Source organism: Leucopleurus acutus, assembly GCF_964270905.1.
Source record: "Leucopleurus acutus genome assembly, chromosome: 20".
NCBI classification, from domain to species: Eukaryota; Metazoa; Chordata; class Mammalia; order Artiodactyla; family Delphinidae; genus Leucopleurus; species Leucopleurus acutus.
Genome location: NC_139162.1, coordinates 42,734,794 through 42,751,466, shown reverse-complemented (window position 1 = coordinate 42,751,466; position 16,673 = coordinate 42,734,794). Strand labels below are relative to the sequence as shown.

At 36.3% G+C, this 16,673-nt stretch overlaps 1 protein-coding gene across 5 annotated transcripts in view; it reads right to left on the bottom strand.

The window, feature by feature from the left end:
* The window catches only part of LSM14A (LSM14A mRNA processing body assembly factor), a 113,477-nt gene that overhangs the window by 67,685 nt on the left and 29,119 nt on the right, over positions 1-16,673 (bottom strand). For 3 of the 5 annotated variants that reach the window (XM_082863114.1, XM_082863112.1, XM_082863113.1), the window contains exons 4-6: positions 7,474-7,596; positions 2,238-2,417; positions 1,891-1,956 (exon numbers count right to left, since the gene is read on the bottom strand). In XM_082863114.1, the coding sequence (XP_082719240.1) occupies positions 1,891-1,956; positions 2,238-2,417; positions 7,474-7,596 (369 nt within the window). The remainder of the gene's footprint in view (positions 1-1,890; positions 1,957-2,237; positions 2,418-7,473; positions 7,597-16,673) is intronic. The other 2 variants (XM_082863115.1, XM_082863116.1) reach the window with 1 other exon arrangement.

The following is a 16,673-nucleotide window of genomic DNA, read 5'->3' as shown; positions in this document are numbered from 1 at the left end:
TGAAGTATAGTTGATTTACAATGTTGTATTAGTTTCTGGTATACAGCAAAGTGATTCAGATAGACACACACACACACACACACATATACACACATATTCTTTTTATATTAAAATATGCAGTGTTTCACGAATTTGCATGTTATCCTTGTGCAGGAGCCATGCTAACCTTCTCCGTATTGTTCCAATTTTAGTATATGTGCTGCCAAAGCGTGCACTACTTTACACGATTTTTGAATGATGGAAGCATGGCAATTATTTTATCTTGAGAAGAGAGGGGTTCTTTTTCCAAATTAAAAAAAGTGAAACATAGTACACCAAACCAAAACCTCTGTAATTCTATGGCACACAGCACAAATAAAATACATATAGGGACTTCCCTGGCGGTCCAGTGGTTAAGACTTTGCCTTCCAGTGCAGGGGGTTCGGGTTCAATCCCTGGTTGGGGAGCTAAGATCCCACATGCCTCATAGCCAAAAAAGCCAAGACATAACTCAGAAGCAATACTGTAATAAATTCAATAAAGACTTAAAAAAAAAATGGTCTACATCAAAAAACAACAAATAAAAACATAAACATATAAAAATGTACAGAAGAAATAAAGTGTTTATACATTTAAAATTGTATCTAGCTTTCTAAAATTAAGTGAAAGAGCATCTTCCAATTATTATGTAATTAAAGAGATCACACACTGCTTTTATTTTTTAATTTGGAAGAGTTTATAATTATAATTTATTCTCTGCTAATAAATTTGAAAAGAATAAAATGGATGGATTTGGGGTAAATGTCATAGATTACAAAACAGATAAAGAAAGTATACAATCATACTAAATCAATAATAATGAAAGAAAGTTAAAGTCCTTGAATAATTACTTCAAAAAAAAAAGGAGCCCAGAGCTTAACGTTAATGAGAAAACTTCTCAATTTTAAAGGTACAGATAATTCAATTCTTTTTTAAAACATTTATTTTATTGAAGCATAGTTGATTTACAATGCTGTGTTAACTTCTGTTGTACAGCAAAGTGAGTCAGTTATATATATTCTTTTTCATATTCTTTTCCATTACGGTATATTACAGGATATTGAATATAGTTCCCGATAATTCCATTCTTTTTTTTCTTTTGGCCATGCCACGCGGCTTGCAGGATTTTAGTTCCCTGATCAGGGATTGAACCCAGGCCATGGCAGTGAAAGCACTGAGTCCTAACCACTAGGCCACCAGGGAACTCCCAATTCCATTCTTAAAAGCATAGAAAACAATTTTATAATGCTAACATGAAACTGACACAAAAACATAAAAAAATACAAGACAGTACAAAAGAGAAAGCCATAAAACAATGTAAATATAAACATACAAGTCCTACTTGCAGATAACATTCAAGAATATATCAATAGACAACTGCCTGCCATCAAGTAGGGTTTATTCCAGACACGTGATTTAAAAAAAAAAAATCTTTTGAAATAATTAGGTTAAAAAAAATTGAAATAAAAGTAGCGTGGTCCTATGTGCCTATCACCCAGCTTCCCCTCCAACAGTTACATCTTGATTATCTATTATACATTATCAAAAACCGGGAAAAACCAGGACACTGGCACAATATAATTAACTATACTATAGATCTCATATTCATATTTCAACAGTTTTGGATGTTCTCATTTTTTCGTATGTCGTTACGTACAGTTCTATGACATTTTGCTACGTATACAGATCCACAGTACCCCCACCATAAGATAAAGAACTGTCTGTTACCACAATGAAACTCCCCTGTGCTACTCCTTTATAGTCACCAACCCTTGCTATTCTTTCTTTATAGTAATTATGCATCATACATTTCAAATGTTCCCTCTATTGAAAAGCATAGGATCAGGCTTTCAGATCCAAGTAACAACTTACCGATTTGTCTCTTGCTATCATTTCTGAGTTGCTCATTTTCTGGTCTTGAAACCTTGTGTACTTCAGCTATAGAACACACAGAAAGTGACAGTTAACTTAGGACACATAATCAAAAACTTCTGGAAAGTTAGAAATGGAAAAACAAACAAACCCAGAACAAAACCAAAAATCTATATATCCCCACCACCATCACTACTTTGAGTCAAATTTGAAAGACTGAACATTCTATCAAGTTCAGTTTAAACTTTCTAGGATCATTTACATAGAGTAGATGTTTTTAATGAAAGTAAGTTGAATGGAAGATGTTGACCAGTCAATTAAAAAATAGTAAATAGCTAAAGTTCTACCTCGCCTGTGCTCTTGATTCTCTATTGCTTTTTGGCTGGTTGATGGTAAAGGCCTGGTTGATGATACAGGGCTCCTTCTCCCAACAGGTGCTGGAGCAGGTAAGTGGGCCGAGGCTGTCTGCACTGCTTGTTCCATGGTTGGGCTTTTTCTCAAAGGGTCTAACTGAGGGCTTGAACGACCTGAAACGTAACCAAAAGATAAGAAACTATCCCTATCCTCTGGGGGTTTCAAAATAACCTAGATCCTAAAAATAGGTCTAGAGTTTTACTTCTACCAATTCAAATCCTCAGCACAATCTGAATCCATCTACTCATTAGACCAGAGTTTAAAACTGTTTATCTTTAGTGGGCTGGTCACTTGATCAGTAAAAAAAATAAAATAAACCCCAAAACAAACAAACAAACAAAAAAACTCTGGTACAAAATCCCCCAGGAATATTATCAAAGATAATTTAGGCAGGTCAGGTGTAGGCTTTCCCCAATAACCACAACCACCAGATTACACTGAGACTTTAGCCATTATTTCTAGAGGCTTTAACTTCTTTTAAAATTTATTTTTGGCTGCGTTGGGTCTTCCTTGCTGCATGTGGGCTTTCTCTAGTTGCGGACAGCGGGGGCTACTCTTCCTTGTGGTGTACGGTCTTCTCATTGCAGTGGCTTCTCTTGCTGCGGAGCACAGGCTCTAGGCGCGCGGGCTTCAGTAGTTGTGGCTCCGGGCTCTAGAGCGCAGGCTCTGTAGTTGTGGCGCATGGGCTTAGTTGCGCCGCGGCATGTGGGATCTTCTCAGACCAGGGATTGAACCCGTGTCCCCTGCTTTGGCAGGCGGGTTCTTAACCACTGTGCCACCAGGGAAGTCCTAACTTTTTTAGTACTTTCTGAAGATATGTCTAAAGTGATACCCTTATATCTATAAGTATTATCTGCATTAAATTTCTATTATAAAGGAAGTAAAGAACTAGAAAGTCAGGTGAAGTTCTTCGATTCCTTAGAGTCTTGGGTAATTAAACATCAATACTAAAAGGCCAGCAACAAATAAACCCTTCAGATAATTACACAGTAGCCATACTCACCCTCTGCTGTTTGAATGATCACTTGGCAAATTTTTGCTTAATATGGGTTTTGTACTTACAAATTCCATTTTTTCTTCCATGAGGTCAGAGCCTGGTCACAGTATGAACAGAAGAATGTAACACTGGGTGCTCCCATCATGCTTTTTGTCTCTAATGTTTGCCATAAATCTCCACTCAAGATGCTCTCACATCCCATGATATTGCACCAAAATAGGTTTTGCTTTAAAAAATTGTCCTCATTTTATGTAAAAAAAATATATTCCCAAATATGCTGCAAATGTTACTACCCACCTGTGCTACCTGCACAGGCTCCAAACTGGGGAACTGGTGAGTACTGACAGCACATTGGTGGTTGTGCACCAGGTGCTTCAGGGACTGTTTAGTAGTAATACTCCCCAAATATATGGTTAACTAAAGTATGCAATTACAAATGTGTGTCACCATTTCCAGCATTAATGACAAAGTTTACTCTGCCATTAATAGAAACACTGTAATTTTCCCACTGATTATAATGGGAAATCATAGTGGTTTATACAAGTTTTGGTCTAAGAGAAAACATTTTGTAATCACTTATCACCTTATAAACAGATTTATTTGTCAAACAAGTGTTAAGTTTTTGGAAAAGCCTATTGTTTAGGTAATTTTATAATAGTACATTAAATGATCTTATAAACTTACAAAACTTTACTTCATTAAGGCTTTTCTTTAAGATCCTGTGACTCACAATATTACAGAACTGCAAGTGATAGGGCAATCACAGTAAGTAATAACTCACTGCTGTTTTTTTTTTTAATATTTATTTATTTGGCCGCACTGGGTCTTAGTTATGGTATGCGGGATCTTTTAGTTGCAATATGTGGGATCTAGTTCCCTGACCAGGGATCAAACCTGGGCCCTCTGAATTGGGAGCACGGAGTCTTAGCCACAGGTAAGGCCCTGTATTTTGAAAACCTTTGTAATTAAAGTCTGGTACTACATCATGATGGCAATTTTGTTATAAACAGGGAAATACAGGTGATACTGGACATATTAGGAATAAACTCAAAAGCTCTTTTATAATAAACACACCCCCTCGAGTTATCTTCACCTTCTTATTCTTACAGTTACAAGAAAATTCTAGGTGTTAAAATTTTATAAACTTCAAAAATTTTAGCTGGTGAAATCAAAATGCAGATTCCCAGGCCGCCTCTCCCATTGTTTTATTTAAACATACCTCTTTCTTCTAATAAATATGTAATTAAATTTTTAAAAAACATTTTAATCTATTCAAAACTTATTTTAGCCTTAAGTATGAGGGAAGGATTCTAGAGTTACTTTTCCAAGTGATCAGGCAGTTGTCTGTTCACAACATCATTTATTGGATGGATCATTTAGTAGTCTTTCTCTACTAATTTAAAAATAATATCTTTATCATATACTAATTACTTATTTATACTTGGATCTATTTCTGACTTTTGCTCTATTCATCTCTAAATTTATTCCTGTACTGCTTTATTTTATGTATACTTTATGAAGGAGGTAAGTAAGCCCTATCACATTACTTTTTTTTTTTTTTTTTTTTTTTGCGGTACGCGGGCCTCTCACTGTTGTGGCCTCTCCGGGTGCGGAGCACAGGCTCCAGACGTGCAGGCTCAGTGGCCATGGCTCACGAGCCTAGCCACTCCACGGCATGTGGGATCTTCCCGGACCGGGGCATGAACCCATGTCCCCTGCATTGGCAGGCGGACTCTCAACCACTGCGCCACCAGGGAAGCCCTCATTACTTTTATTTTTAAAACATATCTAGGTATACTTGCATACTTATTTTTAAGATAGTCTGTGTATCTGTTTTATTAGGTTCTCTTACTATTCCATGTAGATTTATTGAAAGTACAGTAAATTTAATTATTATGAGAAATAAAGTCTTCCTAATACTAAATCTTTTTATCTAGGAATAAGATATCTTTCTTTGATTACATGTAACTTCTTTTATGTCCCTCTATTATATTTTGTATCTTTCATCACAGAGACTGGCCATATTTCTTATTATGTATTTTATATATAATTTCTATTTCTCATCATTGTGAACATCTTCTTTTATCCCCATTAATAATCAGTGGGTTAGGTTTTAGGACATCTATTTTTTTTTAATTTATTTAATTTTTGGCTGCATTGGGTCTTCCTGCTGTGCAAAGGCTTTCCCTAGTTGCAGTGAGCAGGGGCTACTCTTTGCTGTGGTGCACAGGCTTCTCATTGTTGTGGCTTCTCTTACTGCTGAGCATGGGCTCTAGGCACATGGGCTTCAATAGTTGTAGCATGCGGGCTGAGCAGTTGTGGCTCACGGGCTCTACAGCACAGGCTCAGTAGTTGTAGCTCACGGGCTTAGCTGCTCTGCGGCAATGTGGGATCTTCCTCGACCAGGGCTCGAACCCGTGTCCCCTGCACTGGCAGGTGGATTCTTAAACCACTGAGCCAGGGGGGAAGCCCTAGGACATCTACTGATTTTTATACTTATTCTCTACATTTTACCTCTATCTAATTTAAGTCTCATATTAGTTCTAGTTTTTCAGTGAATTCTCAATTCCAAGTAGGAAGTCAGCATTGGCAAATAATGCTATTCTAATATTCATACTTATTTCTTTTTCATGTATTCCTGACATAGCTAAAAATTCCAGAACAATGCTGAGTAGCAATGAGAAAGGGAATCCTTACTTATGATTTTAATAAGAATCCTTCTGGTGCTTCAATATTAAGGTTAATGTTGGTTATTAATTAAGATAGCTAACATCTACTGAGCACGTTCTATGTGTCAGGCATTATGTTAAGGACACTGATACATTAAAAAAAAATTTAACCCTTACAATAAGTCTGTTGTTTTATCAGTAAAGTCCTGTTTTATAGTATGGAACACTAAAGCTTAAAAAGATTAAATATCTTCTCTAAGAAGGAAATCTTAAAAAAATTAACAAACCAATAACATACACACACAAATATACACTTATGTTAACCTAGATGTAAATATTTGTTATTTCTGGGTGGTGAGATTATAGGTATTTTTATTTTCTTCCTATGCTTAGTGTATTTCTTTTTTAAAAAATTTATTGAAGTATAGTTGATTTACAAAGTTGTGTTAATTTCTACTGTACAGCAAAGTGATTCAGTTATACATATATATATACACATATATATTTTATATATATATACATTCTTTTTCATATTCTTTTCCATTATGGTTTATCACAGGATATTGAATATAGCTTCCCGTGCTATACAGTGCGCTTAGTGTATTTCTAATTTACCTACAAAAAATCTTTAGAATGTTAAAAAATTAAAAATTAAGTTTTTTTTAAATCAATATGAATAAAAGTAACTACAACTATTTCAAAATATCTAAAGTGAGATACACAGGATTATGTTTAGCATTGGCTTGATTTTACCCTCAAGTGCTTTAAAAAATACTGTCCTGATCATAATAGCATCTTTCTGAAATGACTTTACATTGTTTTATTTAAAAGTAAACATCCATATAAAGCAACGGGCCAGTTTCACCCACGTTAGCAGCAGATAAAGAATCCTGGGACCACTGAAGGTTATGAGACTGGTTGGTGGAAAAACAAAATTAAAAAGAAATGAAACAGGATCCTTTAAGCTTATTAAAATGCAGATCTCCAAGCTCCAGGGATTCTGATGTAGCAGTTCTCAGGATCTACATTTTTAAGAAGCATTCCAGATCAGATGATTTGATTGTGAGTGGTCCACACTGAGAGCCACTGCTCTAGATTCTATGAGGATGCTAGGAAAGATGCAACAGCATAATGAATAGTTTGTTTCCTCAGCTACTATTTCAAATTCATCAAGGATAGTTCATCCTCAGTGGTGAGTCTGAGATTGACCAGTAATATTTAAGTATTATATACAAGTAATATAATTGCTTTGTAAAAAAAAAAAAAAGGTCAAACTTAGACAATGTTCACCATTTCAGTTTTATGATCTAAGAATTATAAGAAGTCTGAACAGTGGAAGTCATTCAATAATGTACTTATTGAACAACAATTTAAAAATTTTTTTAAAGAACTAAGTAGAAATTATACATATGAGTTACAAGCTGCAAAAGCTCTTACATTCAGAGAAAGACTACTATCTATAGAAATTTAGAGTGGAAAATTTTGAAGGAAAAAACAGCTTACCTTGAGATAACTGTGTTTTTAGAGATCTTGTATCCTGTGTAAAGGCAGAACCAACTGCACTACTTTGGGACAGGGTACCGCTGTTTGATGCTTCTGTTCCAAAGGATGTCAAGGAGCTTCCAGCTTTAAGAAAATTTTTTTGAATGACAAAAATTTTTTAAAAAAATTTTAAACCTTTCTATTATATAAAGTAACACAGCATTTTAATGATAATTGTCCCTCCCTGTAGCACCTGTGTAAATTAATAATACTGGAAATTAGTGAAACTGAATCAAAAAATAATTTGAGAAATTTTTGACAATATATAAAAAGCAAGCCCATATATACTCCAGCATCTTTGAATGCAAACAATTTTTTTTAACATATGCAATACTCTCCTGGACAGTTATACAGATGGGACAGCAAGGATGTACATCAGATGGAGAAGTAGCAGAAATGGTACATTCAATACCAACATTACGGTTCAATTATCTTAACACCAAGTATCTGCACAAATAGCCAAATCAGGAGACAGGTCTATGAAGAGCTTTCCCAGCATTTCCAAGGCAGTGGACAATGGACTCCAGTCCATTTTAATGCCTCCCCTCAGTACAGTATTGTGGGGCTGCATTCTGCCTAAAGCAACCACAAAAAGTTCTGGTAATATGAGGAACAAAATATGAGGAAAGGACCTTTGCTATACTAGGTTATGTCAATCTTCTTTTCTACATTTCTTCAGAATTTATGGATCAATCACTTTCCATATGCTGTGCTCTCTTCTTAATATTTAATATACATAGGTTTTCTCTAGCAGGAACTGTTTCAATAGCCCCTCTGCCCCCACCTCTAAATCCAATATAAAAGTGGTACTGAGAATAATGTTTTATGAAACAGAAAAATAATCACATCACTACAGTGCTTAGGACTCTCTGATGGCTTTCCACTGTCCTCAAGAAAAAAGTTCAAACTATTAAAAAAAAAAAAAAAAAGTTCAAACTATTTACCTTAGTTTATAAGGTCCTCCCCCTTATCGGCCTACCTCTTTTCTCATTATTCATTTACACCTCTTTGTTCCACAACAGAAGTTTAACTACCTGCTTTTAAATTACTTGAAGATTATGATCATGTTCCTCACATCTTCTAATTTCCAAGCTAAGCAACTCTAGTTCCTTCAACAATTCTCATCTTCACATGCTCTTTAAGCCTTGCCTCTTTTGACTTCTCCTAATTTAATGAATTCTAGTTGTTCATCTCTCTTAAAACGGGGCATCAAAACTCAGCAAAGTACCTCAGACAATAAGAATGAATGGGACTCCTTTATAGGTGTAATCCATTCAGGCTGCAGTCCCAGCCAGCTAAGGAGAGGCCTAACATAACCTCCCACAACATCCCCAGAAATGTTGAGACTACTGCTCTCAATAATTCTGTGGGATGCTGAATCTATCCCATTATCCCTAGTATTTCTGGGTAATGACCAAGACATAAACCACTCTGATGATGTGTATTCAACCTCCATCCTGCTCTGACTCAATCTCCCACTGCTTGCGCCTGCCTCCCCACCGCCACCCAACCCCATGAGCAAACTCTTCTATATCCTCCGTCTCTTTTCTGACTTCCCAGTCATACTACACCCACCTCCCTCGTGCCATTGCTGCTATTGATTTATCTCAAATTATTTTTCATGTAGAGTGTGAGGCAGGGGTCATTGTTAATTTTTTCCAAATAGATATCTAGCTGCTGCAAGATCATTTGTTAAAAAGATTTCCCCTTCTATCCACAGGAAAATAAAAGTGAAATTTATAATCATCATTCACAAAAAAACCAAAACAAAACAAAAAAGACTTCCCTTCTCCACTGAACTGCACTGGCATCTTTGTCTTAAATCAGCATTTAAGTAGGTCTATTTCTGTACTCTCTATTCTTTACCCTGGTATATCTGTGTATTCTTATATCAATAATTCCCTGTTCTGAATCTTGAAATTGGGTGTATACCTCAAACTTCCTCTTTCTTCAAGAGTAGTTTGGCTATTATAGATTTTGTATTTCCATACAAATATTAGAATCAGCATGTCAATTTCTATTTTTAAAGTGTGATGGGATTTTGATCAGGATTGTGTTCAACCTGTAAACCAATTCTGGGGAAAGTGTCATCATAAAAATAATATTGAATATTCTAACCCATAAGCATGGATTAACTCTCTATTTATTTAGATCTCTAAATTCTCTCAGCAGTGTTCTGTGATTTTTATTGTAGAGCAGAGTTTTCTCAACTTCAGCACTACTGACGTGTTGGGCCAGATAATTTTTTGTTGAGAGGGGTTGTCCCATGCATTGTAGGATGTTAAGTAGCATCCCTGGCCTCTACCCATTAGATGCTAGTAGTATCACCCAGTTGTGACAAACAAAAATGTCTCCAGGCATTACCAAATGTCCCCTGAGGGAGGGGGGTAAAATGAACTCCCCTCCACTGAGAACCACATAGAGATTTTCAAATACTATCTTTTGTTACATTCATTCCTGGGTATCTGATGTTATTGGTGCTATTGTAAGCTGTGTTGCACTTTATATTTCATTCACCAATAATTTGTTCTAGATCTGCAAACTTTATCTATAAGTAGCCAGATGGTAAATAAAATATTCTAGGCTTTTCAGGCCATATGCTCTCTGTTATAACTATACAACTCTGCCCTTGTAGTGTAGAAGTAGCCACAGACCACATGTAAATAAATGGGTATGGCTGTATTCCAGTAAAACAGGAGGCTGGTGGGATTTGGTCCACAGGCCATAGTTTGCCAAACTGTCTGTTCTGAATACAAAAATACAGTTGATTTTTGTATATTTACCATGTATTCCCTTACCATGCTAAATTCACTTATTCATTCCAGTAGCTTGAATATTCCTTTGCATTTTCTACATACACAATCATGTCACCTTCAAATAATGACATTTTTAGCTCTGCCTTTCCAATCTCTAAATCTTTTATTTATTTATTTATTTTCTTGCCTCACTGGACTGACTAGGACCTCTAGAACAATACTACATGAAATAAGACAATAAGCGTTCTTTCGCTTTATTCCTTACCTCAAGGGAAAAGCATTCATTATCCCACCATTATGTGTGTAAGCTTTTCATTTCACTGTTCAGATTAGGAAACTCCCTCCTATTCCTTAGTTGTTGATAAATGGGTATTGAATTTTACCAAATGCCTGTTCTGTATCTCTTGGGATTGCAGTTTTTCGCCTTTATTCTGTTAATGTGGTAAATTACTAATGATTTTTAAATGTTAAAACATCTTTGCATTCCTGAGATGTCATTATGTAATATCCTTTTTATGAACTGCTGGCTTCCACTGCTAATACTATGTTAAGGATTTTTACATATATGTTCAGGGAAATTAGCTGTAATTTTATTTTCTTGTATTGATTTCATTTAGATACCATTTAGGTTTTGGTATCTCAGCTTCCCTTGGTTATCTGGTTAGGAAGTGTTCTTCTTTTATTCTCTCAAAGAGTTTGTGTAAGATTGGTAAAATTATTTCTTCCCTAAATGGTAGAATTTATCAGTAAAGCAAATAGTCTAGAATTTTCTTTACAGAAGATTTTAAATTAGTTTCAACTTCTTTAACAGGGTGATACTGAGACTGTACTTCCTCCTGTGTTGGTTTAGGAAAGTTGTATTTTCAAGGAACTTGTCTATTTCATCTGAGATGTCAAATCTGTTGACATAAAGTTGTTCACAATATCTTCATATTATCCTTTTAGGATCTATAGTGATGCCTACACTTTCATTTTTTTTTTGATTTTTTAAAAATTAATTAATTTATTTTTGGCTCTATTGGGTCTTCGTTTCCGTGCCAGGGCTTTCTCTAGTTGCAGCGAGCGGGGGCCACTTTTCATCACGGTGCGTGGGCTTCTCTTGTTGCGGAGCACAGGCTCCAAACGTGCAGGCTCAGCAGTTGTGGCTCACGGGCCTAGTTGCTCTGCGGCATGTGGGATCTTCCCAGACCAGGGCTCGAACCCGTGTCCCCTACTACGTTGGCAGGCAGATTCTCAACCACTGTGCCACCAGGGAAGCCCTACACTTTCATTCTTGATATCAGTATTTGAGTCTTCTTTTTTTCCTTGTTTAGTCTTGCTAGGGGCTCATTAATTTTATGAAATTTTTCCAAGAACCAGCTCCTGGCTTTGATGATATTATATATATATTTTTGACTTGTTTCTATTCCTTGATTTCTGCTTTAAATTTTTTCTTCCTTCTAGTACTTTGGGCTAATTTTCTTTCCTTTTTTTTAGCTTCTTAATAAGCTGGCAGCTTAGAGCACTGATTTTAAAATATTCTTGTTTTGGGGGCTTCCCTGGTGGTACAGTGGTTGAGAGTCCACCTGCCGATGCAGGGGACATGGGTTCGTGCCCCGGTCCGGGAAGATCCCACATGCTGCAGAGCGGCTGGGCCCGTGAGCCATGGCCGCTGAGCCTGTGCGTCCGGAGCCTGTGCTCCGCAACGGGAGAGGCCACAACAGTGAGAGGCCTGCGTACCGCAAAAAAAAAAAAAAAAAAAAAATCTTGTTTTCTTATATATGTATTTAAAGGTATGAAATTTCCCCTAAGCAATGCTTAAGCTCCACTCACAAATTTTGATATGTTGTACTTTATGATCATTATATTTAAAAATATCTTATTTCTCCTATGATTTCTTCTTTAATTCATTAGTGATTTTTGTAAGTTTGCTCAATTTCTGTATTGAGCAAACAGAAATATACTATTTGTATATTTTTCAAGTTATCTTTATTAATTCCAAATTTAATTTCTTTGTGGTTTGAGAAGATACCACGTATGATTTCAATCCTTCTGAATTTAATGTAACTCATTTTATGGACCAGGATTTGATCTATCCCATTGATTGATCAATATTTACTTAAAAGAATCTACTTTCTGCAATTGTTGGTGTTGGTGTACTATTTTATAAAAGTTACATACACATCTAGGATTGTTACAGCTTCCTGATGTACTGTTATGAAGAATCCTTCTTTATCTTTGGCAGTACTCCTGATCTTCAAGCTGCTTTGTCTGATGTTAATTTTCCTAACATAGTTTTCTTGTTATCAGTGTTTGTATGGTATATCATGCCTTTTTCTGTTCTTTAACTTTCTGTCTTTTAATTCATCTCTTATAAACATCACATAGCCGGGTCTTTTTAAAAAAAATTCAGTTTGATGATCTCTGCTTTTTAACTGGAATGTTTAATTCCTTTATACATTACCAAAGTAGATATATTTATTTATTTATTTAGGCTATACCACGTGGCATGAGGGATTAGTTCCCTGACCAGGGATCAAACCCGTGCCCTCTGCAGTGGAGGCAGGGAGTCCTGACCAATGGACTGCCAGGGAATTGCCCCTAAGCAGATCTTTAACAATCCTTTGTCATCCTTAATGCATGAAACACCCTCCTGGTTTATGCTAACTTTATTTATTTATTTATTTTATTTTTGGCTGTGTCAGGTCTCAGGTGCAACACATGGGATCTTCGTTGCAGCATGTGGGATCCTCTGCTGCAGTGTGGGCTCCTTGTTGCAGCGCGTGGGCTCCAGAGCATGTGGGCTCTGTAGTTGTGGCATGCGGGCTCTCTTGCTGTGGCCCGTGTGCTCAGTAGTTGCAGTGTGTGGGCTTAGTTGTCCTGCGGCATGTGAGATCTTAGGTCCCCGACCAGGGATCGAACCCGTATCCCCTGCATTGGAAGGCAGATTCTTAACCACTGGACAACCAGGGAAGTCCCTATGCTAACTTTAAAGTTCATAAGCATGTTAAGTATTCATTAAACTCAGTGATTAAAAATTAACGTGTACAAAACACTAGAGACCTAAGAGAATCACTGTCCAATATGGTTCTGCTATTTAAGCAGCTAAAATGTACCCACTGGCTGAACCCATGTTCAGCCAATATGCCTCCATCTTGCCCACAAGAGTAGTATGAGACTTAGCATGTCATGGTTATTTTGATGCTTCAGTTTACTGTGAGATAATTAATTTTTCCTAATTAACATCAGTAATGACCTAATCTTTGCACATAAAAATTATTTGTGCATCAACTTAAAAAAAACAAAGTATGAGAGTATCTCTTTCTTCACAATCTTGCCAAAAGAGAATATATTCAAACTTTTGGGTTTTTGTCAAATTGATAGTGAGAAATGGTGTCTTGGTGATGACTTAAGCTGTATATCTCTTATCATGAGCAAGATTTAAGCATCTTTCCATGTTTAAGCGCCATTTGTATTTACTTTTTTCTGAAAAAGGCAAAGTCAGTTTCTAATCTTTACAAATTTTTCTGTTGGATTGTAGAGCTTTATTTTTAGAAGCTCTTTAGATATTCAGGATATTAACCCTTCATGATATAAATTGCAAATAAAACTATGAAAATTAAAATAGAAAAAATTCCTCCCAAACAGCAATGGTGTAATCTTGATTTATTTAAACTTTCTCTTTACATCAGAATATTAGGCACAGAAAATGAAAACAAGAGGCTTAAATTAAAATCTGGCTTAATTTTACCAACACAAACTATATCTAAGTTAATTCCGTTTCTAAAAAACATCTGCCACCTTAATCAATGCTACAGTTTTCCTCCTCCTCGTTTAACTACTTCTAAATACTATATATAGTTCTCTAATTAGCCACTCCAAAAATTGTTTTGCCAGTATGAAAATCAAACAATCAAAAATAATCTGTCAGGGCTTCCCTGGTGGCACAGTGGTTGAGCGTCCGCCTGCCGATGCAGGGGACACGGGTTCGTGCCCCGGTCCGGGAAGATCCCACATGCCGCGGAGTGCCTGGGCCCGTGAGCCATGGCCGCTGAGCCTGCGCGTCCGGAGCCTGTGCTCCGCGACGGGAGAGGCCACAACAGTGAGAGGCCCGCATACCGCAAAAAAACAAACGAAAAAAATCTGTCACTGCAAAAATTAAGTCTACCCACATGGAAAGCACAAGCAAAACCTTCTACCTTTTTGACACCCAAAGAACACTAAACCAGCAACCTCCAATATCAAAATTAGATAAAAGCATTTATAAGGAATATATATTTCACCACCACAAAATACTTTGATTAGAGGAGCAGGATGTGAAGAATAGCAGAAGCAGTATTTATTATGTAGATACTTTGTGCTAGATACTGTTCAAATGCTTTATACATATTAAGTTATGCAAACTTCACAGTAATGTAGAAGGTAAGTACAATAATCCAAATGTTAGCTAACTATTCAACTTAGTGAAAGGAGTCTCAAAAGGATAATATAATTTGCAACTGTCCCTTATCTGAATCCTCAGAATAGGATTCTAACAGTTATAACTAACGTAGAGTATATCTTGATTAACATGTATAAGCAACATTGATCTTCACTTGACTAGGATTAGAAGGTACGTGGACCAAAGCTACCCTATTTCACCAATCCAACAATAAATCTGAAAGTAATTAAATATTTAAATTTTGATTAGGGATGAATGTCTGGGTTACAACCCACCCCCCAACAAAAATAAATAAATTTGAAAAATGTCAAACCTGTGTCAAAATTGAAAGAGGAGTACACTGAATATCAATATATTCCTCCATCTAGCTCACCAACTACTAACATCTTGCCACGCCTATTCCATTTCTTCATGTTGTGATATACACAATTCTCTTTTTCCTATATAGACTACAATCAGTTTGCCTCTTCACCCTTAAATACTTCAAAATTATCTCCCCAAAACAGACATTCTCTTATATGGTTAACCACAATACCATTACCACATCTAAGAAAATAAACAATAACACCATCCAACATTTAGTCCTTACTCAAAGTTCCTCAGTAGTCCTAAAACATTCTTTATTATCAACTTCTCCTAAAACTTGCGATCCAATCACATATTATATTTGGATGCTATGTCTCTTCAGTCTTCCCAAGTCTAAAACAGTCCCAGGACTTCCCTGGTGGCACAGAGGTTAAGAATCCGCCTGCCAACACAGGGAATATGGGTTCGAGCCCTGGTCCGGGAAGATCCCACATACCACGGAGCAACTAAGCCCATGTGCCACAACTACTGAGCCTGCGCTCTAAAGCCCACTCGCCTAGAGCCCGTGCTCCTTAACAAGAGAAGCTACTACAATGAGAAGCCTGCGCAACACAACGGAAGAGTAGCCCCCGCTCGCCGCAACTAAAGAAAGCCCATGCACAGCAACAAAGACCCAACACAGCCAAGAATAAATAATAAATTAATTAATTAAAATAAAATAAAATAAAGATCGAATGCAATTAAAAAAAAAACAGTCCTGCTGCCTCTGTTCTTTACAACATTGAATCCTTTGAAGAGCCTGGCATTCTGAATATATATCTCAATTTCTTCATGATTAGAGTCTGCATTTTCAGCAAGAATACCACAGAAGTGAAGTTGTTTACCCCCCTTCCCCCATATCATCACATCAGCAGACATATAATCATTAATTATGGCAATGCCAAACTTGATGACTTAATTAAGATGGTGACCATCAAATCTCTCCATTATAAAGGCACATTTTCTCCCTTTGGAATTAATAAGTAAACTGTGGGATGATACTTTTAAGATCATTTAAATATCCTGTTCCAACACCATTCACCCAATGATTTTAGCATCCACTGATAATCCTTGTTAATTATTTCACCAGAGATTACAAAATGGTGATTTTCTATGTCCACCACTCTTTCTATTTATTAGCTAGTGTTATTCTAAAAGCATTGTTTCCTCTTTTTCCTCTTCTTTTTAAAAGGGGCCTAGATCCCTTTTAGTGGGGAGAGGTATTTAGAAAGCAAGAACTGGGTTTATACACGTTCTTTGCTACTGGGTATCACTGCTTCCAGGCCCTTTCTATGAACAGAGTCAGGAAACAACCAGTTTTTAAAAAATGAGTTCACACCTATACCTCCAATTCACATTCACCACCATAGCGTTCTTCTTTACCTTTCCCCATTCCATATTTATATCTCCCTTCTCCAAGGTAAGAATACCATTTCTCAACAACATCAATATATTACTCATTTGCCCTATCCTATAATACATACAAAATAGTTTCAAAATTAACACCACCTATACCACTACCAATAATAAACCCTAAGTCAAGTTTTTTTTAATAGTTGTATTTATTCCTACAATATATCTTACTAAGAGTGTAAAAATTTACTTGAATTCTTATTTCTGTGTGGTTATGTTATCTGATA